Genomic DNA, 22,600 nt, shown 5'->3' with positions numbered 1-22,600 from the left:
AAAATGAAATGAAAAATGAATACTGCACACACCTGCACTTTATTCTCTGCATAAAGCCTCTCAGCTTCTGGGGATTCTTGTTTTGGCGTTCCCAGGATTGGCTCGTACTGTCGGTACAAAGAAAAAATGATAACATAAGCAGTGAAGTCCTCAAATCATATTTGACAATCACAGCTAGTATCGTTACAGTGATTCTGATGCACTAACTACATAAAGACAACGACAACTGATTTTCTCACCCTAATGTTGGCAAAGGTATGCTAACCGCCGTGAGAAAAGGTGAGGCAACGGTCCAGATGTAAGGCCTTCAAAGTAAGGAGCTTTTAAGAAGGGCTCATGCCCTAAACATCACTTCACCTATTTATCAAGGTGGTGAGCAAACCTTTCTCAACATTTGAGAAAATTGGTTATCAAGGTCATCCATTGCCTGCATAATAGGAAACCAATTCCATTATCTGATCAAGAATTCCAACACCACAGGTAGCGCTTGATAACTGAACACGTTAATATGCACATTTGGTAAAGAGTTTAAAGTCGAAGATAAGGAATATAGTGTGGATGCAACAGCCAAACAAACCAAACCAAAACAAAAAAAAATACAAAATATTCAATGTCTGATTAATGTCAGCCATGAGATGACTGCAAAACTTCTTGAAGTCCTCACCTGATCTACGGCTCGATATTAGAATACCAACTCAGGACAGTGTCAGCTACATCATTATAATACAATTATTACGAACGTAGAAGCAGGTCGCAATTTATCAACCGTGGATGCGCGGGGGCGCGAATGTAAGGAACGCAAATGTTGGGGTCGAGGTGTATATTGGTTAGTCGTGTGCGTTATTGTCTGTGTGTCTGTATGGCAATCACCTACAGGTCACAATTTTAAACCGATCTTCACGAAACCTCGCGAAATGGTAGAGTTGGTCATAAGTAAGAAGCCTATTGATGTTCAGTTCAAAAGGTCAACATAGGCCAAAGGTCAATACTACAACAACAACAACATGCATTTTAAAAGGCCATTTTCCCTGCTAGAGCAGGGGTTAGCCTTGCGGTCCCCATGACAATCTTCTCCATTTTGCCCTATTTTCTGCATCTCTCCTTGTTAACCCCCTTGCCCGCATTTCTTCTTCCACCATCTTTAGCCAAGTCTTTCTCGGTCTTCCCCGTTCTCTGCTTCCTTCTACATTCATTTCCATCACTCTTCTCAACCAGTCACTTTCATCCTTCCTCAACACATGACCATACCATCTCAACCTGTTCCTCTTCAAAGCATCAATCACAGGCTCTATTCCCATCATCTTTCGCAATTCATCATTTGTCTTCCTCTCTCTTAACGATACTCCGCACATCCGTCAAACCATTCGCATTTCCACCCTTTCCAACCTTCGTTGCTGCTCTACGTTCATTACCCATGTCTCGCTCCCATAAATCATAACACTTCTCACACATGCAGCATACACCTTTCCCTTCAGCTTCAACGACACTCCCCTCATCATCAGCACGCCACTCAGTTCCCGAAACGTCTTCCATGCACATCTCACTCGAGCAACCGTTGCCGAGTCTGATCCACCTTCTCCATTCAGCATGTCTCCGAGGTAGCAAAATGTTTTCACACCTTCCAGCTTCACGCCGTCTCCAAGATCCAACTCAACATCTCCTCCATCTGCAGCTCCCTCTGTGCACACCTTACACTTGAATGTAGCTGCCGCACTGGTTAATGACCCTCTCAGACCACTACATTTTTGATGAACCCACTCAGCGCACATTGTACATTGAATGGAGTTCACTCCGACACCTTCCTACACACAGCACAGGGCCACTTCCCAGTTCTTTCCACCTCACCACATGCTTTACCACTTGCCATCACCTTCGTCTTTCCGATATTCACCTTCAGACCTTTTGTCTCCATACATTCTTTCCACGTGTTCATCTTTTCCTTCAGTCCATCCATACTTTCCGCAATCAACACCAGATCATCTGCATACAACAACTCCCACGGTAAACCATCCTTTACGTTCTGAGCCAGCACCTCCATCACAGCTACAAATAGTAGTGGACTTAGTACCGACCCCTGATGCACTCCCACCTTCACCTCAAACTCACCACTGTTCCCGTCCTTCGTCCTTACAGCTGTGCGCGCTCTTTTGTACATTGCCATCACTACTCTGATCAACCATTCCTCCACTCCTAACTTCCTCAATGCCCATGTCAATACTTTGCATGGAACCCTATCGAATGCTTTCTCCAGATCAACAAACCCAAGAAACAACTTCTTCCTCTTCTCCATGTACTTCTCCTGCAACTGCCTCACAATGAAAAGCACATCTGTCGTTCCTCTTCCTGGCATGAATCCAAACTGCATTTCGTCGATCTTCACTTTCTTCCTTATCCTCCTCTCCAACACCCTTTCCAAGACTTTCATTCCATGCTCCAATAACTTTATCGCTTGGTACGAGCCACACTCCAGAGGGTCACCTTTCCCCTTGTATAGAGGGACGAGGGTACTCATTTCCCAATCCACTGGAATGCGGCCTTCTTTCACCACCAGATTACAGATCTCTGTCATTCTCTTCACACCCCAACTTCCTGCTGCCTTCAACATATCTCCCACAACTCCCGTTGGCCCTCCCGCTTTTCTACCCTTCATTGCTTTTATCGCTTCCTCAACTTCCTTCTCAGTTATCTTTTCTGCCGGTCCTAAAACTGGGTTACTCTCTATGTTGCCATCCCATTCATTCTCTGTATTCAACAGCATTTCCATACATCTTTTCCATCTTCCTTTAATTCCATCTGGGTCGACAACGATTTGTCCCACTTCATCCTTCAAGCAACTCACCCCCATCACATCACACCTCTCTTTCGCTATCTGCTTTGCAATCCTGAATACCGCTCTCTGACCCTCTTCCGAATCCAAGCGTTCTCCGAACATTTTCCTACATGCCTCCTGCGCCTTTGCTACCTCTTTCTTTGCAGCCTTCCTGGCTGCCTTATAACTTTCATGCTCTGCTGTTTCTGCTCCCGTACCCTTCGCCTTCTGCCACTCCTTGAACTTCTTCCTCTTCACGTCAATCCTCTTTCCAACTTCATCATCCCACCACCATGTTTCCGAGTGCCTCGGTGGTCCTTTTGTCCATCCACATACCTCACCAACGGCTCCCAACAGACTAGCTTTCATTGACATCCAACCACTTTCAAGCTCAACCACATCATCCTCGACCCTACTCAGCCTCTCTTTTAATGCCTCCCTTACTGTCACCTCTTTCAACCTCCACACCTTCATTCTCGGTTGGTACTTCACCCGCCGAGCTCTCCTCGCACCTTTCACCCTTACGTCGCAGACAACCAAGTGGTGCTGTGAAACAGCCTCCTCCCCCGGGATCACCTTTGTGTCCCGGAGGGGCCCCCCCCTATCTCGCCTACGCACCATAACGGTTGTCGTCGACCCACCTGACGTGTATGTAACAAGCTTATTATCCTCTTTCTGGAACTGAGTATTACAAATCAACAAATCAGCTCCATCAGCAAACTCCAAAATCCTTTCTCCTTCTCCATTTCTCACACCATATCCGTAACCCCCATGAACTCCGTCAAAACCGTCCATACTCCTTCCCACATGTCCATTTAGGTCTCCTCCTACCACAACAACTTCCTCATCTTTCACGTTTTCCATCAGCTTCTCTATCGCACACCAGAACCTGTCCTTTTCTTCATCGCTTCGACCAACCTGCGGAGCATATCCCGAGATGACGTTCACCAAGAGCTTTCCAATTATCATTTTCACCATCATCAACCTATCACTCACTCTAGTCACACTCACCACACTGTCTACAAACTCCTCAGAAAACAGGACACCAACACCATTCACGCCCTCCAGGCACCCTTGCCACACAAACTTGTATTTCTGTCCCTGCCTACCCTTCACCATTCTCACACCACTTCCCTTCCATCTCGTCTCTTGCACACAACATATGTCTACTCTTCTTCTGACCAATACTTCCACCACTTCTCCTGATCTCCCTGTCATTGTCCCTACATTCCATGTCCCAAACCTCAGAAACCGATCTCCACTTCGGGCTGTACCCTGCCCATATGTAGTTGTAATTGTCATGGTTCCCTTTTTGAGGCAATGTTTTTATGGCCGGATGCCCTTCCTGACGCCAACCCTCTTAGTCGTCTTTTACGACACGCAGGGATACGGTGTACCTATTCTTATCCAGGGTACACACCGGGAAACGGTGTCAAAAGTCAAAACTTTACATGGGGTGTACTTACTTTTTCATGTGACTGTATATATACATACAGTGTATATATACACTACATGACCAAAAGTATGTAGACACCCGAACATCGAACATCTCAATGCCAAAATCATGGGCATTAATGTGGAGTTGGTTTCCCCTTTGCTGCAATAACAGCTTCCACTCATCTGGGGGTGGCCTTCCACTAGATGTTGGAACATTGCTGCAGGGATTTGCTTCCATTCAGCCACAAGGGCATTAGTGAGGTTGGGCACTGATGTTGGGCGATTCTGCCTGGCTCACAGTCGGCGTTCCAATTCATCCCAAAGGTGTTCGATGGGGTTGAGGTCAGGGCTCTGTCAAGTTCAAGCTCTTCCACAGTCAAGTTCCTCCACACCGATCTCGACAAACCATTTCTGCATGGACCTCGCTTTCCGCCAAAGGCCAAAGGTCAATAACTTTGTCAAATTTCTAAAATCATCAATTTTTATTTGATCGACTTGAAATTTGAAGAGGATTTGCAAATCATGTCTGCAACTTAAACCACCAATTACTTTTGACGTCAACAAAGGCCCAATTTTCATCCAATTGACTTGAAATTTGAAGAGGATTCGCATACCAGGTCACTGAATTCAACCACCAATTATTTTTAGGTCAACATAGGCCAAAGGTCAACAACTTATTTTAAGTATTCAGCAAGTATCGTGCTATGCACGATATATTTCTTGTTTGTTTGTCTGTCTGTTTGTGAACAGCACTTCTCAAAGTTATGGATGGATTTAGATGAAATTTGGTGGATAGGTTGAGTGTGCAACAAGGACAAAATGATTTGATTTTGGTGAATATCTGGATCTGAGAATTTTAAAGTGATTCTTCACCATTGAATGATAGGACCAAAAACTATATACAGTGTGTGTGTGTATGCATATATATATATATATATATATATATATATATATGTATATATATATATATAGCATGACATTTCAAAAAGTTGTGGATGACATGACAAAATTGGTGGATGAGTTGGGTAAGTGACAAGAACAAGCCGATTAGATTTTGGTTTAGGTCCGGATCCAAATCCGACCTATCAGTGGGATACAAAACGTAAACTGTTCAGCTTGGCAGAGGTATGCTCTCTGCCGAGTGCCGTTCTAGGCGTTTATGCATTCATGCCATGTTTTCTTCAGTCTTCCTCTTGGTTTTTCAAATCAAAACTTGCTGTCTTCTTAAATGGTTAATCCTCTGTCCTTCTGACGACCTAACTAAACAATCAAGCCTTCTCTTTCTCAATTAAATGTCAATACAACTAATCCTTAGAGTATTTCTAAGATCTTCACTCCACCATTTATCTTCCAATGAGATGCCACACATCCATCATCACATCTCTGTTCTTTCTATTCTTCTTTCATATTATATCGTCACTGCCCAAGTTTCACTCCCATACAGTAGGACTGACCTTGCACAGGCCAAATGCTCTCGTATTTACTGCACTTGGAATATGCTTATTTGTTAGGATACTTCTTAACTCTTTCACCTTAATCCTAGCTGGAACAGCATGTCCGCTCCCCTGCTGACATACAACATGTCTCCCAAGTAACAAAAATCCTTCACCTTTTCAATTTCACTCCAAATCGCATAAGTTCCTCCACTGTACTGTGACCGCAGTGTTCAGTTCCATTTAAACTAGTAATCCACACTCCCGTTGGGAACAAAATATGGTGTCAATACCCCCTCCTTCTGGCAGGGCTCAGTAGTTACACCATTAGCACAATTCTCCGTGTATGGGTGAAAAACGCAAGTCATCCAACCAATCTAGCTTGGGATAGAGGGGAGTTATTTCGTGCCCATGAGCTGACACTGGGTACCCCGAGCACATATGCAGAGTTTGGTGGAGATTGGGAAAGCTGTTTTAAATTATATAATTATCAGACGTACACATATACACCGCATGCATGCGCACGCACACACGCACACACACACACACACACACACACACACACACACACACACACACACACACACACACACACACACACACACACACACACACACACACACACACACACACACACACACACACACACACACACACACCTCATTTTATAAAGCAGGATTTACATTTACTTTTACATTTAAAACTGCGGGCAGCCTAATTCAAACGACCTTTCACTCCGCTACATTTATTGAGGCATGGTCTTTCATGAGCCGGCAATTCATTAAATTTTCCCCACCAATCTTTTCACAAAGAGCATAACGCCACTTTCCCCTTTCCTTCACTGCTAACCATAAACTTGGTCTTATATTACCCACATTCTCTTTTGTTCTCCAGCGTTCCATTGATAAAACATCATCGTTGCTTTCTCGGCTGTAAAAGCTAAACTCATCCACATGTAATAATCCCCAAGCAAACGCTCCTCTAACTTCTTTCATGAGTTTCTCCAACACTAAAATAAACAACAGCGGACTTATAATGTAGTCACGTGAAAAAGTAAGTACACCCCATGTAAAGTTTTGACTTTTTCAACATATTTCAACATACTTCAACATTTGATCTTCATTTCAACAATATTGATAGATAAAGGTGATATAATATAACAAATATGAAACATTCACATTTTGTAGTCCATTGTATCATTTAAATAAACATAAATGCAAATTTTGCATGTGGAAAAAGTAAGTACACCCCTGCATTTATCACTACTTCAAATACCTAAAAATTAGAATCAGGTGCACCAGCTCAGGTGCGAATGATTAGAACATCGTTAGAGAGGATCTTGGAGGAACCTGTCTTATTTAAACCTCAGACATTTAGTTTGGTTTGCTCTTTGTTGTTGAAGTGTGCGGCGTCACCATGCCTAGATCAAAAGAGCTCTCTGAGGCCTTCAGAAAGAAGGTTGTAGATGCCTACGAGTCAGGGAAGGGATTTAAAAAGATCTCCAAACAATTTGAAATCAATCATTCGACTGTCCAGAAGATCATCTACAAGTGGAGAGGATTCCAAACAACTGTCAACTTGTTCAGGCCAGGCCGCCCCAGTAAGTTCAGCCCGAGAGCAGACCGCAAGATGCTGAAATAAGTCTCTAAGAATCCCAGAATGTCATCACGGGACCTTCAGGTAGCTCTTGCCACTGTTGTCAAAGTGCACGAGTCGACCATTAGAAAGAGGCTGTACAAATTTGATCTACATGGGAGGTGTGCCAGGAGGAAACATGGCTGTCCAGAAAGAACATCAGGGCAAGACTAAAATTTGCCAATGAACACCGAGGCAAATACCAGCACTTCTCGAACAATGTGCTCTGGACAGATGAGTCAAAGGTAGAGGTATTTGGCCACAGTACCAGAAGACATGTTTGGCGAAAACCAAAGTCAGCATTTGACCACAAGAACCTGATACCAACTGTAAAGCATGGTGGTGGAAATATTATTGTTTGGGGCAGCTTTGTTGCATCAGGGCCTGGGCAGCTCACCATCATAGAATCCACTATGAATTCTTCATTGTACCAGAGGGTGCTTGAGGATAATGTGAGGCAATCTGTCGGAAAGTTGAAGCTCAACCGAAGGTGGACCTTGCAACATGACAATGACCCTAAACATACCAGTAAATCCACCAAGGAATGGCTGAAAAGAAAGAAATGGAGGGTTCTGGAATGGCCAAGTCAAAGCCCGGATCTAAATCCCATCGATATGTTGTGTGGGGATTTGAAACGAGCTGTGCATGCAAGAAACCCCTCAAGCATCGCACAGCTAAAAAATTCTGCATGTAGGAGTGGGCAAAAATTTCTCCCAGTCAATCTCAGAGACTTGTAGACAGTTATAAGAAACGCCTACTTGAGGTTGTTTCTGCCAAAGGGGGCAATACCACCTATTAGAGCCAAGGGTGTACTTACTTTTTCCACATGCGAAATTTGCATTTATGTTTATTTAAATTACTAGGGCATGCCCGTACTATATATAAGCTAGGACGTGCCCGTACGTGGGTGCCCGTTCCTTGCCAAAAAAAAAAAAAAAAAAAATTTGTGTAGGGGTGTGTGTGTGTAAACATCCTAGGGCGTGCCCGTACGTGGGTGCAAAAAAACATGCGTGCAAACAACAACAACAAAAAAAAACTTTGAAACCACGTGGCAGTAACGACCACAGAACCCCCCCCCCCCCCCCTCTATTTACATGAATGGTTTGGTCCATTCGCAACGACCACAGAACCCCCCCCTCTATTTACATGCAATGGTTTGGTCCATTCGCAACGCCAAAGCGAACGGCGAACGGCTAAATCGCCATAGCTCGGTAAGTACTTGTCCGATTAATTTCAAACCTTGAAAAGGCACATCCTCGGGTCCCCAGCAATATACCTGGCAAGTTTAAAGTATATCGGACCCGTGGTTGTCGAGAAACAGCGGTCACAGACAAACAAACAAACGTACAAACGTACAAACGTACAAACGTACAAACAAACACACAGAGATTACTGGAATTATAGATAGATACAATGGACTACAAAATCTAAATGTTTCATGATATTTGTTATATTATATCACCTTTGTCTATCAATATTGTTGAAATGAAGATCAAATAGCTGCATGTTGAAATATGTTGAAAAAGTCAAAGCTTTACATGGGGTGTACTTACTTTTTCACGTGACTGTATCCCTGAAGTAAACTAACCCTTGCATCAAAGGATTCTGTACATAATTATTTTATTCTCACAGCGGTTTTTCGACTTTCCTGAATTGACGTCACCAATTTTATTAGCTCTTGCTGTCACTCCGTGCCATATTAGTGCCCATTCACCATCTTTTCATGGTATTTTATCGTACGCTTTACAAAGAACTACAAATAACACCCTCTGCTGTAACATTCCTCGTCTTTCAGATAGACAAGCAGCAGCCTCTTCCCTCTCTTCAGACCTTGACAAAACTCACAAAATGGTCAAACATTTTAAATGTCTATCAATCCTGACAAAACTCTCAGTCTCTCAGTCAGTCTCTCAGTCAGTCTCTCAGTCTCTCAGTCTCACTCTCTCAGTCTCACTCTCTCAGTCTCACTCTCTCAGTCTCACTCTCTCAGTCTCACTCTCTCAGTCTCACTCTCTCAGTCTCACTCTCTCAGTCTCACTCTCTCAGTCTCACTCTCTCAGTCTCACTCTCTCAGTCTCACTCTCTCAGTCTCACTCTCTCAGTCTCACTCTCACTCTCTCACTCTCCCAGTCTCACTCTCCCAGTCTCACGCTCTCAGTCTCAGTCTCTCTCCCTCTCCCTCTCCGAAAGGACCATTCCGCAAACCCTCTCATCTGCTTTCTCAACATCCGTTTTGAAGTGATTCAGTCACTTAAACTCTTGGGTCTCTCTCAGCCATGATCTCTTTTGGGCAAGCCACATTTCAAACTTGGCCTTCAAAGCCAAACGCCAACTGGGCATCCTCTGTCGTGGAAAGTCCTCCCATGGCACACCTGAACTCTTATCCGCCTACAATTCTTTCATCTGCAGCTCGATGGCATACTGTTCCCCTGTATGGGCTGGCTCCTCTGCCTCACATCTTGCTTAACTTGGCACCGTGAAAACCTAGGCTTGCAACATCAATGGAATCCCCTGCAATTAAGCTGTACCTATGGGCCTATTACTTTGCCATTGCTGAAAGGTATCTGTTTCCTTTGACCTCGTTTCTAGTTTTGCACCCTATGCCCTCTCTGTGCTTTGTCCCCAATCCTTCCTTCCCAAGGTCCTGTCCCCAATCGCAAGGTATCTGCAGGGAGCATGCAGTCCACCTTTAACCCCTTCTCGAGAAACTCCCAAAATCCAGAATCACTGCTCATTTTCACTCATTTGTTCCACTTTTTTCTCACCTGCGGAACCAACTTCCAAATTCTATTCCATCTCATTCTTCCCTCTAGGGTCTAGATCATCAAGACAGCTGTTCACCACGATCTCAGATCATCCCCAATGCAAAAACCATCATCTTTTCCACAGCAGCTAAACCCCGCTCTACCCCCCAATTTTTACCTCCGCCACCAAAGGTGGATGGAGGTTACGTTTTCACCCCTGTCTGTCTGTCTGTTTGTTGGTTTGTGAACAAAATATCTCAAAAAGTTGTAGACGAATTTGGACGAAACATGGTGGACAGGTTAGGTGTGTGACAAGGATGAATCGATTTGATTTTGGTGAAGATCTGAATATGGATTCGGATATGAGAATTATTTAAAATTTTAAGTGAATCTTCACCATTGAGTGATAGGGCCAAAACCAGCATATAGCAGGATATCTCAAAAATTTATGGAAGGATTTGGACGAAACTCGGTGGACAGGTTGTGTGTGTGACAAGGAAGAATCGATTCAATTTTGGTGAAGATCCGGATCCAGCTAGTAGAATATTTAAAGTGATTCTTCACCATTGGGAGATGGGGACAAAACCGTAATACAGCAGGATTTCTCAAAAAGCTGTGGACGGATGATTTTGATCAAATGTGATTCTGTATTGTGATTTTCTGGTCTACTCTGAGATACAAAACGTAAACTGTTCACCTGGCGGACGTATGCTCTCTACTGAGTGTCATTCTAGTTGCTTCCGTATCCATCTTGTCCATTCCTTGTGTTCTCCCATACCCCTCATCGTTACCTGCATTCCTTGCTTGCCCATCTCTGTCCATTTTCTCCCTCAGCTATGCTGTTGGCATTACCCCTTCTCTTTCTGCTGTTGCATGCTGATCCATTCTGCGTTCTAGCTCTTCCATGATCCTCGACTCTGTATACAAATATAAATACATCATACACTTTCCTCTTTTTACTCCCGAAATATTACTCTTGGATCCGTCTAAAAATGAAGATTGCATCAATTGTAGACAATCCTTTCATAAATCCAAACTGGTTTCCATCTATACACAACTTCCCTTAATTTTTCCCCAATCTCATTTTCAAGGTTTGCTCCAACAATTTGATCCCTCAATAAGATGAAGCGAGTAACAGATCTTTAGCTTCTTATCGATAGATAGGTACAATAATGCTATCAAAGCAATCATCAATAGTTTATTCCACCATTTAATATAAATCATACTAATCATACACCATGCACACTCTCCTGTTCTGGAAGCCAAAGGATATTAGAATAATCTTCGAAAGGTAAACTTGTACTGGTTCTGCCGAGCTGTGCAGATATAAATTTCTGACATCCCTGCCAAACATTAGTGTACGTACACTGACATTAGTGTACGTGAGTTTGTTCTGTTTTGTCTTGTCCCTGGGAATAAGTAAGCTTGTATAAGGATTGCACTGTCTTCTTCTTCTTCTGTAAATTACTTTCGTTTCTTTTTCTCTCCTTTGGTTTCTTTGGTTGTGTAAATAATAGTAATAAATACCTGTTCCTCCTTACCTTGGCTTTCTTTCTCATCCGACCGCTTTAGTGATTTCCCCATTGAGTTCCTGTGGCACAATTTTGGCCGAACCGCTTATGAATCGGGTTAGTCCTTTGCTAACGGCTCGGATTCTGGATTGCTAAACCGCTCGGCAATTACCATCTTGTCCGGGATTCGAGCGGGGCCATCCACCTGCTTTGTGGAGGGATTGGCGGAGGTGTCCGGGAATCCCTTGACCAATCAGCTTGGCCAATCCTATCCCACAAAGGAGCGGGGTGGGTCCAGGAACGGAGACGGCCAGCTTAACAAGACGAGGGGATTAAACCCCCCTCGGTAAGGGGAGTGCCGTCGCCCGATTCCGTAACAAAAAATATATATATATTTCCTGCCACAGATTATCACCTGTCTGACTGACATTGTCTGATTATCAAAGACGGACTGAGACTAAAATCGAAAGGAAATTTTCAACCAAATGCAAATGCAAATGCAACCAATGCAAATCAGATTGGCCAAGATTATTGTCAACCAAATGTATTAAAGTTCAACAAGGTGAATGACCTTTCAAGGAATAAGAATGACGGTACAAGATAATTCATCCATGCAATAGTTTTGAGGAATGTTTTGCTTAAAAAAAGATCCGAATAAGATGAACGGCTCAAGGAATTAAAATATGAACCATCCATATGTATAAACAAGCACAGTAAATGGTTGAGATGCGAGATGAGAGAGCGACTGCCGAATACACAGCCGACCGACCTTAGATTTTGAGGGTTGCGGGGCATCAGAGGCAGAAAGCCAGAATGACAAGTCATCGAGCTGCAGAGATTGGCCAAAGAGGGGAAGAAGGGGTGGGGTTGGTTAAGGAGGTAGGAAAAAGAAACGTCGAGAGGTAAGAACAATAAAAGAAGAGAGGAAGCAACTAAACTAAAACAAAGATCACTTAAGAACAAGCCAGTGATAAACACATCAAACCTCCAAATAACAAAAGGAGGTCATACATCCTCCTATCTATACTTCAGCAGAGATTGTTTTTTAATTAGTCAAATTTAAGGTGAAAACCAACCGTTTGCCAACATTTGTGTGAATCCCAGGATTCCCTGCTATTCACCGTTGTCACCAAAATATGTAAACCAACGATTTTTTTATTCAAGTTAAGAATAGTATTGGTGAAGTCCCTAAAGTGAAGTACAGGGACTTCACTACCTTTTGGCCCTAAACTGAGTACATTTGTTTCCAATTTTAAAAAGGTATTCCGAATGACTAAATGGAAAGCACGTGTTATGAAAAAGGTGCTCCTCATATAAATACAAGGATGGTAAATACCAGCACTCTGATGGACAGTGCTTCTGGTATCGTTTGGCAGCAACGAGACACCTGTCCTATGCAGGTACAGTGCCCCGCCATAAGTATTGGAACAGTGACGTCAAATGTGTTATTATTGCTATATACTCAATAAATTTGGATTTGAGATCCAAAGATGAATATGAGGCAAGAGTTCAGAAGGTCAGCTTTTATTTCTTGCTATTTATATTATATGGTTTACCATTGTAGAACAATAACACTTTTTATGTTCAGTCCATCCATTTTCGATAAGCATAAGTATTGGAACAAAGGACTGACAGGTGTTTCTTGTTGCTCTGCACTCTGTGGTTCATGTTGCATTGATCATTCACATACAGACTTCACATTTAATATGGAATATTTTTTGTTTCTTGACTTGGGTTTACTTTCTGAACTCAGTATATCAATCTGGGGAGTTCATTTTACGCTTCAGTGATTTCTTTGTTAAAACAAAAATATGTCACTGATTGACTGTCGCAGCAAGAAGTCAATAACAAGATTATATCACAGGTGGCGTGACAAAATGTACGGACAGGTACATTTGACGATGGGCTTCACAATCGGGTATATAAGGGTTGTTCTGTATTAGTGGAAAACAACTGCTGCACATCTACAAAAGTTATTGCCGCTTCCTCTGGAGATGGTCCGTCAACTCGACAATGCTGTTTGTCGTGGAGTGGTGGCTTTACGAAATTCCGGCATGGAACAGCGTGCTATTGCTCGGCAGTATGGCATCACTCAAGGTCAGGTGTCAAAGATCCTGAAACGAAATGCTCGGAGGGGTGTCCCTACTTCAATACTGAGGCCAGGACATCCACACAGAACCACAAGGAGGGATGATCGCCAGCTGCACCGGTTAGTCCGCAATGGCCGTAACAAGTCAGCTAATCGGCTTAGGGCTGAGTGGCAGCAACTGACAAATGTGCCTGTATCCAGAAGGCTAGTCAACCAACGACTGGTTCAAGCAGGCTATCGTGCCAGGCATCCCCTGAGAAAGCCACGCCTGACCAGACAACACCGCTAGCGCCGATTGCAGTGGGCCAGAGAGCACCGTGAATGGCAGCCAGGACAATGGCATCACGTGATCTTCAGTGATGAGTCCAGATTTCTGGTCTATCGTCAAGATGGCCACGACCAAGTGCGCAGACAAGTGCATGAAGCCTACAACGAAGATTGTATAGTGCCAAGAGTCCAAGTTGGAGGTGGTGAGGTGACCGTTTGGGCTGCTTTTCATGCAGGGGGCAAAACTGACCTGGTTGTTCTGAATGGAAACCTGAACCAGTTCAAGTACAGGGCCATTCTGGAAGAAACATTGCTTCCATTTGCTTGTGCAGCCTTTCGAGGAAACTTTGTATTCCAAGATGACAATGCACGGCCTCATCGTGCTCGCATGATCTAACACTTTCTTACTGACCGTGGTGTAGAGCATATGGAGTGGCCTGCCATGTCCCCGGATATGAATCCGATAGAGAACTTGTGGGCAGAATTAAAGCGTCAAATCGACAACTTGGGCCAGCAGCCTGCCTATGTGCGTGAATTGCAGCAGGTTATTGTCGCTGCATGGCAAGCAATTCCTGTCCAAACGTTGGCAAATCTTGTGAACAGCATGCCTCAACATGTACGTGCTCTCCTGAATGCTCGTGGGGGTTACACGCAGTACTGAACTGTAATTTTACTGTCCGTAATCCCAGTCGTAATTTAACTTTTGTTTTTGTTTAAAAAAAATTGGGCTAATGTGCAAAATAAAGAGATGCTTCTGGAAAACGTACAGAAGTTTAACACAGTACTGTCCGTGAATTGAGTTCGATATCAGTTTACATCACTTTCAAGGATCAATTTATTTACTTCGAAATGTCAAATGTGGTTTTTGTATCTTTTAAAGGTCACATTAACAAAATCAAGAATAATTTCAACATAATTCCAATGAACTTTTGGTTGTAAGTCATCTTGAAAAGTAAGTTCACCCCCACAAAAAAATATTCCATATTAAATGCCAAGTCTTTATAAAACAGCTGTGAATGTCTAGTCTTGGTTTTAGCCTTTGCGTCTGCTTTGGGAGTCTGCTTTGGGAGTCTGCTTTGGGAGTCTGCTTTGGGAGTCTGCTTTGGGAGTCTGCTTTGGGAGTCTGCTTTGGGAGTCTGCTTTGGGAGTCTGCTTTGGGAGTCTGCTTTGGGAGTCTGCTTTGGGAGTCTGCTTTGGGAGTCTGCTTTGGGGGTCAGCTTTGGGGGTCTGCCTTGGGGGTCTGCTTTGGGGGTCTGCCTTGGGGGTCTGCCTTGGGGTCTGCCTTTGGAGTCAGTCGGCATAAACCAACGTGAAGACCAGAGAACTGTCTGAAAGAAAAGCAAGCAAATTTGCATTCCAGTGGCCATTATTTCCCACTCATTCCTCCAACAGTTCAAGAAGGCAGTGCACTGCCACCCTGTGTCATCCCCCACCCTGACCCATGATCTTTATTACCCCCATTAACCTTTATTAACTCAACCCCTTTAATTGCTGGTTTCAATGTTTCATCCCCTTCTCCCTCTCTCCTCCTTTCCGATTCGTTTATTCCCTTGCTGCTTGTATCCAATTGTTGCCCTACTACACCCAATGTCAAATTTATCTTGCTTGTGGAAAGTGACCTCACTTGCCTTGTTTTTTGCCAATAAAAAGTCTTCCAGAAAAAAAAAGTCACCTAAAGGGAGTGGAACTCCAGTTTCTGCTCCATATGTGATGAGAAGTACATCAAATCTTGCATGTAACAAAGAGGTGATACACCACTTATTCACCACACCATTTTCCAAATCACCTTTGGTACTTCAAGATTCCGTTACCACTTGCAGCACAGAAATTCCCTCAAATCTCCTTTTAAAAGTTGCATTATTATTGTATATATGGCTTGTGTTTATGTCAAAGTTTACAAAATCAATTTCATACCGTGTATCCATAAACCTTGATTTTGCGACTGCAGCACACGATAGAATTGGCATCGTTATTCAATGCATCGATAACCCTTGTAAAAAAATTCATATAGATTTCTCGAATCTCAACAGCTGTATGGAGCTTTGATTGGAACTGCTCATTAAAGATAATGCTGAGGACATGCTGAGGGATTCAGTTATATGCAATGTTTGCCCTGATCAGACACTTGGTGACGCTGCGTGTGCTCACTTTCGTCTCTCTAAATGCCTCGATGACATTCAAGCATGGCTGATGCGTACCAAGGTGAAGCTGAATTCTAATGATGAATCCTATTATATTAAATAAATAAGGCAATTTCCTGTATGTATGTACATCTAAAAATCATAGAAAAAAAACAGGGCTGACCCGATCTCCACTAAATTTTGCATAAGTGTTGGCAGTACCCAGGGTCAGGTCAAAGGTAGAAGGAACCATCCCCTCAACCCCCAACAAACATGTTAGTAAAACAAACACACAGGTAATGATATCATAGTACGATAGTTTCCCACTACCTTGATGTCTATGGTTTTGATGCAGAGAATTGGCATATTTTAATATGAGATGTGATATCCTCACCAGGAGCTGTGCGATGCGATACATACTTACATAGAGCATTTGCATGCTCACCCTACCCTGAACCCTGGGGGATATGAAATTTAATCATGTCATAAAAATTATAATAATAAAAACTTACCAGTACAACCAGCAGTTTTCACCTCATTCCATCCAGCGGTTTAGGAATGCATACAAAGGGGCACTGCTATTCTGCTCCGATGGAGTACTACTCTTCTCAGCTTGGTTAGGACCCTGAGTGCTGGCACCGCGGCCTCACACATTGCTCAGCCTGATGCCGTGGAAACCAACGTCTTCAAAATGATTGGTATCTCCCCACGACAATGCTGAATCTCTGGGCCCATTACTTTCAATCGCAGACAAGTCGGTGGATTCTCCATTGTCTCCTGCCTCCTGCCTCCTTACCGATCTTTCACCCTCTGTCTTTTGCGTGCTCCATCTCATTTCCCCCCTGCACCTCCAAACCAGGTTTCTACAGGGTACTTACTCACCTCCGCTCATTAGTTCCTCTGCTCCCATTCACCTGTGTCCTCTTCATGTCCTTTATTCCTGCAAGCCTCCCTCTATTCTGCTATTGTTGTGTCCTCCTCCCCCCTCCCCCCCTCTCCCCATACCCCCAACATCCTCCCACACTCCATTCTACTGTTCTACAGTTCTTATCTTTCGGTTACGTCATTGTCTATTGTGTCTTCTCGATCCTCCATGAGGCCCGACTCTGTATACAACAAGCAAACCCATAAACAAACAGACACTTCACCAATTATTGGTTCACGAGTTATCAAACAGTGACCCCTATATTCGTCATGGGTGTGTGTCTGTCTGTGTGTCTGTCTGTCGGCAGCATAACTACCCGATGATATCATCCGATCTTGATGAAACTTGGGTGGGACGTTGATATCATGATCTAGTTGTGTCCTGCCTCGAGTGGGCGGATTGCGCCCATTGTGGGTGGAGCGACGCCCGAAAAAGATGTCCTTTTAGGGGGTAATCGAGTTCAAGCTACATCTTCTCCGAGGGAGTTGGTGGAATCTGACAGGGGTTTCGGTATTGGGTTAGGCCAATGTCATGTGTCTAGCCCCAAGGAGCTCGATTTTTCATTTTCGCCCCAAGGTCACAAGGTCACGAAATTTAGAAAAGTCTATTTTTTTATGGTGTAATTAGATTGTTCGCTTAATGAAAGGGTGAAATGTCGTACATGATCTTATATTATCACATACATCATGAAATACAAGTTTTCCAACAAATTTCAGAATCTTCGACCTTAGAAGGTCACAAAAGTAAAAGTTTCAAAGTTGTCGGAATCGAACCGAATTTTCGGTATTGTGTAGCTAACTAACCTCATAACTGATTATACATTATTTTCTATCTCATTTCAAGGTCGGTAACCTTCGTTTTGACATTTCCGGACCTGGCCTGTCCGGGCCTGTCCGGGCCTGTTTCGGTTATAGTCCGTCCTTTGTCATTGAATACCGCTCGCTCGTGAACCATCGTCGTCTCCCGACTTGTTTATCGTAAAATTAAATGATGCTTACGTCAACCTCTTTTGCCTGTGGTGGGTCCTCTCCATCCAAAGTTGGTGAAGTCATGCTTTGAGCAGCCATTATTCCATTGCCCACAGTGCCTTCTACCAATTCCTCCATAACTTCATCTTCCTCTTCTTCCTCCTTCACAGATTCCTCTCTCAGCACAGGTGCCCTCGTTTCCCATGACTTGCCTTTGCTTTTCTGCAGAAAAAAGAGATGTAAAGCAAGCAACAATGGAGAAATGCAATATCAGCAATGCTTCATCCTGGCACCGCAGCCGATGTATCAACCTTTTCAAAAACAGCAAAGCATCATATTTGCTACCTCAAACGATTGTAATTTTGGGCAAAATACAATTCGTTATTCCTGAAAAAATTAACTAATATCTTTAGTTTAAATGAGATTCCATCTAGTACTGAAGCGACAACTACATCGGTCAGAGCAATATTACGTCAAGGTGATCAAAACGTCAAAATAAAGGATCGCCGACCTTTACTTTGACTTTCTTTTTCTTCTCTTTATCCTTTTTCTCCTTTTTCACCTTCTTGCTGACTTTAACCAGTTCTTCAGGCAACACATTTTTCTGTGTCTCACCAAGTTGTTCAGGCTTCTTAACTGAAGGTGCAGGTTTTTCAACCGGCCTGAGAGAGAAATCATATTGGCATAAAACTTGCAGAAGTATGTTAGGGCAGGAGTAAATGTTGTTACACAAATCACAAAAAATGCACTTCTACACAAAAGGAGGGATGACCTCAAAATGAAAACCAGAAAATTTATTCAAGCTTAAATGCCAACTGAAAAGTTCACAAAATAAAGTAATCATCAATTACAGAAAGCATAAGCTTCATTTTTGCAACACTCCACGAACCATATTTGAACTTACATGTCCAAATCAATGTCCAAGGCCTTGTAAGGGTCATTAGGGTCAAACGACTTATCTTCCTCATCGCTGGGCAGTGCATTCTGTCACACATGTGCAGCGTTGGACAATGGTAAGTGAAGAAAATAGATGCCCAATTTAGCAATTATCTACGTAGTAGTTTTACAAAGACAAACCTCTGGCATCTCCTCAGTCAAGATGTCAACGGTGTGTACGGGTGCGATATCCTCATCACTCTCCGAATGAGGAGCTTCTTTCCGCCGTCGACCATGCCGTCTATCTTTCTCTTTCCTTTTTACCGCTTTCTTCTTCTTCTCTTCATGCTGCTTCCTGCGCCTCTCCTCCTCAAGCTTGATGTACTGGTCAGACTTTGGTAAGCCTGCGTGTGCAAATGACATTCAACAATTATCAAAGTCTTTTGAATGCTGATAATTCTTGCATCACCGCTCAAGTTCTCGGATCTCGCACGAGATCTCAGATCTCGCAAGATCTTGCCGGCGACGGCACGGTTTTTCGAAACTGTACACATTCTCCACGTTTTCGAAGTTAAGTAATTGTTCACAATTGTATTTTTGTCGAAACTGTATTTATCTTTTGGTGTGTGTACCTATAGTGTGTCCCTAGGAAGATTCTCGGTGTTAATCTTTCATAAATTAATCGTTTGTTTGCCCCGAGTGCGGCCTTGCAGCCTGGGGCTTCCCCCATCGAAGTTTGTTCACTTAAGTTCCTTCCTTCGCTGTTTTTGCTTGGTTCTTAGATTTTTCCCTTCTCCCCCGAACTTCCCCGAACATCTACTCTTTGTCTAACGTTTTAACCCCCCCCCCCCCACCCCCCAAAAAAACAAACAAAAACAACAACATTTATTTCGCTTTCTCCACGTGTGTTGTTGTCCCACCGTGTGCTTCTGTCCACATGCGCTGTCTCGCCCCGCCCCCATTATCCCCTTGCCTTCCACCTTTTGCCCTGTTCATGTAACTCGTGGTTGTCCCTCTTGGCCCTCTCCCCGTTGGTATTTTTGTGAATACAAGATTGTTCTTCACGGTTCTGTTTAAATATGTTTAAACTTTCCCCTGCAGTGTTTTATTCAGTGGTATATTACAACACGCTGTTTTTCTTCCGATTTAAAAAGCTTTTTTCAATTTCCTCTTCAATTCATTCCACTTCAAAAAAAAATTCAATCTCTTACAATTCTTCCTCACTACATGCTCCAAATTCACATTCATTCCACCCCTCCTCCATCGTTCTCAAACGGATCGCTAACTTGAAAATCATAATAAACCCAATTTGTTATAAATGTTCATCTTTCATTAATCATCCACTTTCTAAACTCCCCCCTTGCCCCTCCCTTCCAAATCTCCCCCCCTTGCCCCTCCCCTCCCAAACTCCCCCCTTGCCCTCCCCTCCTAAACTCCCCCCTTGCCCTCCCCTCCTAAACTCCCCCCTTGCCCCTCCCCTTCAAAACTCCCCCCAACCCCTCCCCTTCAAATCTCCCCCACGACCATCCCTCTCCAATTCTCACCCCTCCCCCCTCCTCCTCAAAGCTGCCTCCTCCCCACTTCGTCTCCCTTCTATCTCATACCTCCACCTCCCCCAACCTTCTACTTTCCTCTGCCCCCCCCCCCCCTCAAACAACCCCTCACTGTACCTCATCCCATCACCATCAAACCTTTCATCCTGCTCATCCTTCCCTTTCTTGTAACTCTTCTGTAATCTCTGACACACTATCATCTGCTCTCCCTACCTCCCCCTCTCATCCTTCATCTGACCCTACCCCTTCCCTCCCCTGTCCTGCACCCGATGCTCCCCCTCTCTCCTCATTAACGGTATGGGCCTCAAACAACCGGGGCCTTCGCTCAAACCTGATTGATCTCTCCATTCAGGTTGCTTCTGACAATCCAGACTTGATCTCCTTAACAGAAACTTTCCTCCTTCAAGATGTCTCTGGTCCTTTAATATCTCTTCCTGGTTACTCCCTCCTCCTGTATGATAGAACTGAGCCTCGTCCTGGTGGTGGGGTTGCTATCTTTATCAAAAACTCTTCCTCACTCTCCTTGAACTGCCCTCTCTCCACCCCACCCCCAGGAGTACCTCTGGCTACGGCTTCCTCTCCACTCCCACCTTTTGTTCATATATGTGTTCTGTACCGTCCTCCAAACAGTGATGGCTCCATTTGCATTTCGCTGTCTGAGAACATGGACCAACTTCTATCAACTCATTCAAACTCATTGATATCACTCATTGATATCTATCAACTCATTGATAAAATGTCGTTTCCCCCTGTACTGTCTTTCCCTTGCGGTCGCCCTGTGCTGTGTTCCTGGATGTCTTTTTGTTGAATGTGTTTTAATGAATGTTTCCCCCTGTACTGTCTTTCCCTCGCGGTCCCCCTGTACTGTGTTCCTGGATGTTTTTTTGTTGAATGTGTTTTAATGAATGTTTCCCCCTGTACTGTCTTTCCCTCGCGGTCCCCCTGTACTGTCTTTCCCTCGCGGTCCCCCTGTGCTGTGTTCCTGGATGTTTTTTTGTTGAATGTATTTTAATGAACGTTTCCCCCTGTACTGTCTTTCCCTCGCTGTCCCCCTGTACTGTATTCCTGGATGTTTTTTGTTGAATGTGTTTTAATGAATGTTTCCCCCTGCACTGTCTTTCCCTCGTGGTCCCCCTGTGCTGTGTTCCTGGATGTTTTTTTGTTGAATGTGTTTTAATGAACGTTTCCCCCTGTACTGTCTTTCCCTCGCGGTCCCCCTGTGCTGTGTTCCTGGATGTTTTTTTGTTGAATGTGTTTTAATGAATGTTTCCCCCTGTACTGTCTTTCCCTCGCAGTCCCCCTGTGCTGTGTTCCTGGATGTTTTTTTGTTGAATGTGTTTTAATGAATGTTTCCCCCTGTACTGTCTTTCCCTCATGGTCCCCCTGTGCTGTGTTCCTGGATGTTTTTTTGTTGAATGTGTTTTAATGAATGTTTCCCCCTGTACTGTCTTTCCCTCGCGGTCCCCCTGTACTGTGTTCCTGGATGTTTTTTTGTTGAATGTGTTTTAATGAATGTTTCCCCCTGTGCTGTCTTTCCCTCGCGGTCCCCCTGTGCTGTGTTCCTGGATGTTTTTTTGTTGAATGTGTTTTAATGAATGTTTCCCCCTGTACTGTCTTTCCCTCGCGGTCCCCTTGTGCTGTGTTCCTGGATGTCTTTTTGTTGAATGTGTTTTAATGAATGTTTCCCCCTGTGCTGTCTTTCCCTCGTGGTTGTCAGCTCTTTCACGAGCCTAAAAGTATTAAAAAGGAAACTCTCTCTTCCTCATATGTGGCGACTTCAACTGTCATCATGCCAGCAGGCTGTGTGTGGGTTCCTCTCTCACCAGGCATGGCACCTCTGCAAAGGACTTCTGCGACTCATTGGGACTGACACAATCCGTCAATTTCCCGACCCGGATCTCAGTCAATGGAGTATCTTCTCTTCTAGACTTGGTTATGACAAACTTCCCTGCAAATGTCTGTTGCTCTTCTTCTGCTCCAATCGGTTCTTCTGATCATGTGCTTGTTAAAGTGGACATCTCTCTGACCATTCTCAGAGAGCCTCCTCAGCGCCGACGAGTCTGGCATTTCACTCAGGCTGACTGGCACGGTCTGCAAGCAGCCATCAATCAACTGGACTGGTCTCCCATCTCTACTGCCTCTAACATCAATTCTTCCTGGGAATTATTCCAAAGCAAACTGCTCTCTCTCATGCACAAATTTATCCCATCTCGTCTTCAGTTTTCTTACCCTT

At 43.9% G+C, this 22,600-nt stretch overlaps 1 protein-coding gene across 5 annotated transcripts in view; it reads right to left on the bottom strand.

Moving 5' to 3' along the window:
* AP3D1 (adaptor related protein complex 3 subunit delta 1) overlaps positions 1-22,600 on the bottom strand; it is a 100,133-nt gene that overhangs the window by 24,580 nt on the left and 52,953 nt on the right. For 2 of the 5 annotated variants that reach the window (XM_068108314.2, XM_068108307.2), the window contains exons 20-25: positions 19,016-19,218; positions 18,843-18,922; positions 18,450-18,600; positions 17,969-18,160; positions 12,339-12,398; positions 33-107 (exon numbers count right to left, since the gene is read on the bottom strand). In XM_068108314.2, coding sequence (XP_067964415.2) covers positions 33-107; positions 12,339-12,398; positions 17,969-18,160; positions 18,450-18,600; positions 18,843-18,922; positions 19,016-19,218 — 761 coding nt within the window. The remainder of the gene's footprint in view (positions 1-32; positions 108-12,338; positions 12,399-17,968; positions 18,161-18,449; positions 18,601-18,842; positions 18,923-19,015; positions 19,219-22,600) is intronic. The other 3 variants (XM_078767853.1, XM_068108324.2, XM_068108333.2) reach the window with 2 other exon arrangements.

Source organism: Myxine glutinosa, chromosome 1, assembly GCF_964187855.1.
Source record: "Myxine glutinosa chromosome 1, kmMyxGlut1.1, whole genome shotgun sequence".
Lineage (NCBI taxonomy): Eukaryota > Metazoa > Chordata > Myxini > Myxiniformes > Myxinidae > Myxine > Myxine glutinosa.
This window is presented reverse-complemented; position numbering and strand designations above follow the sequence as displayed.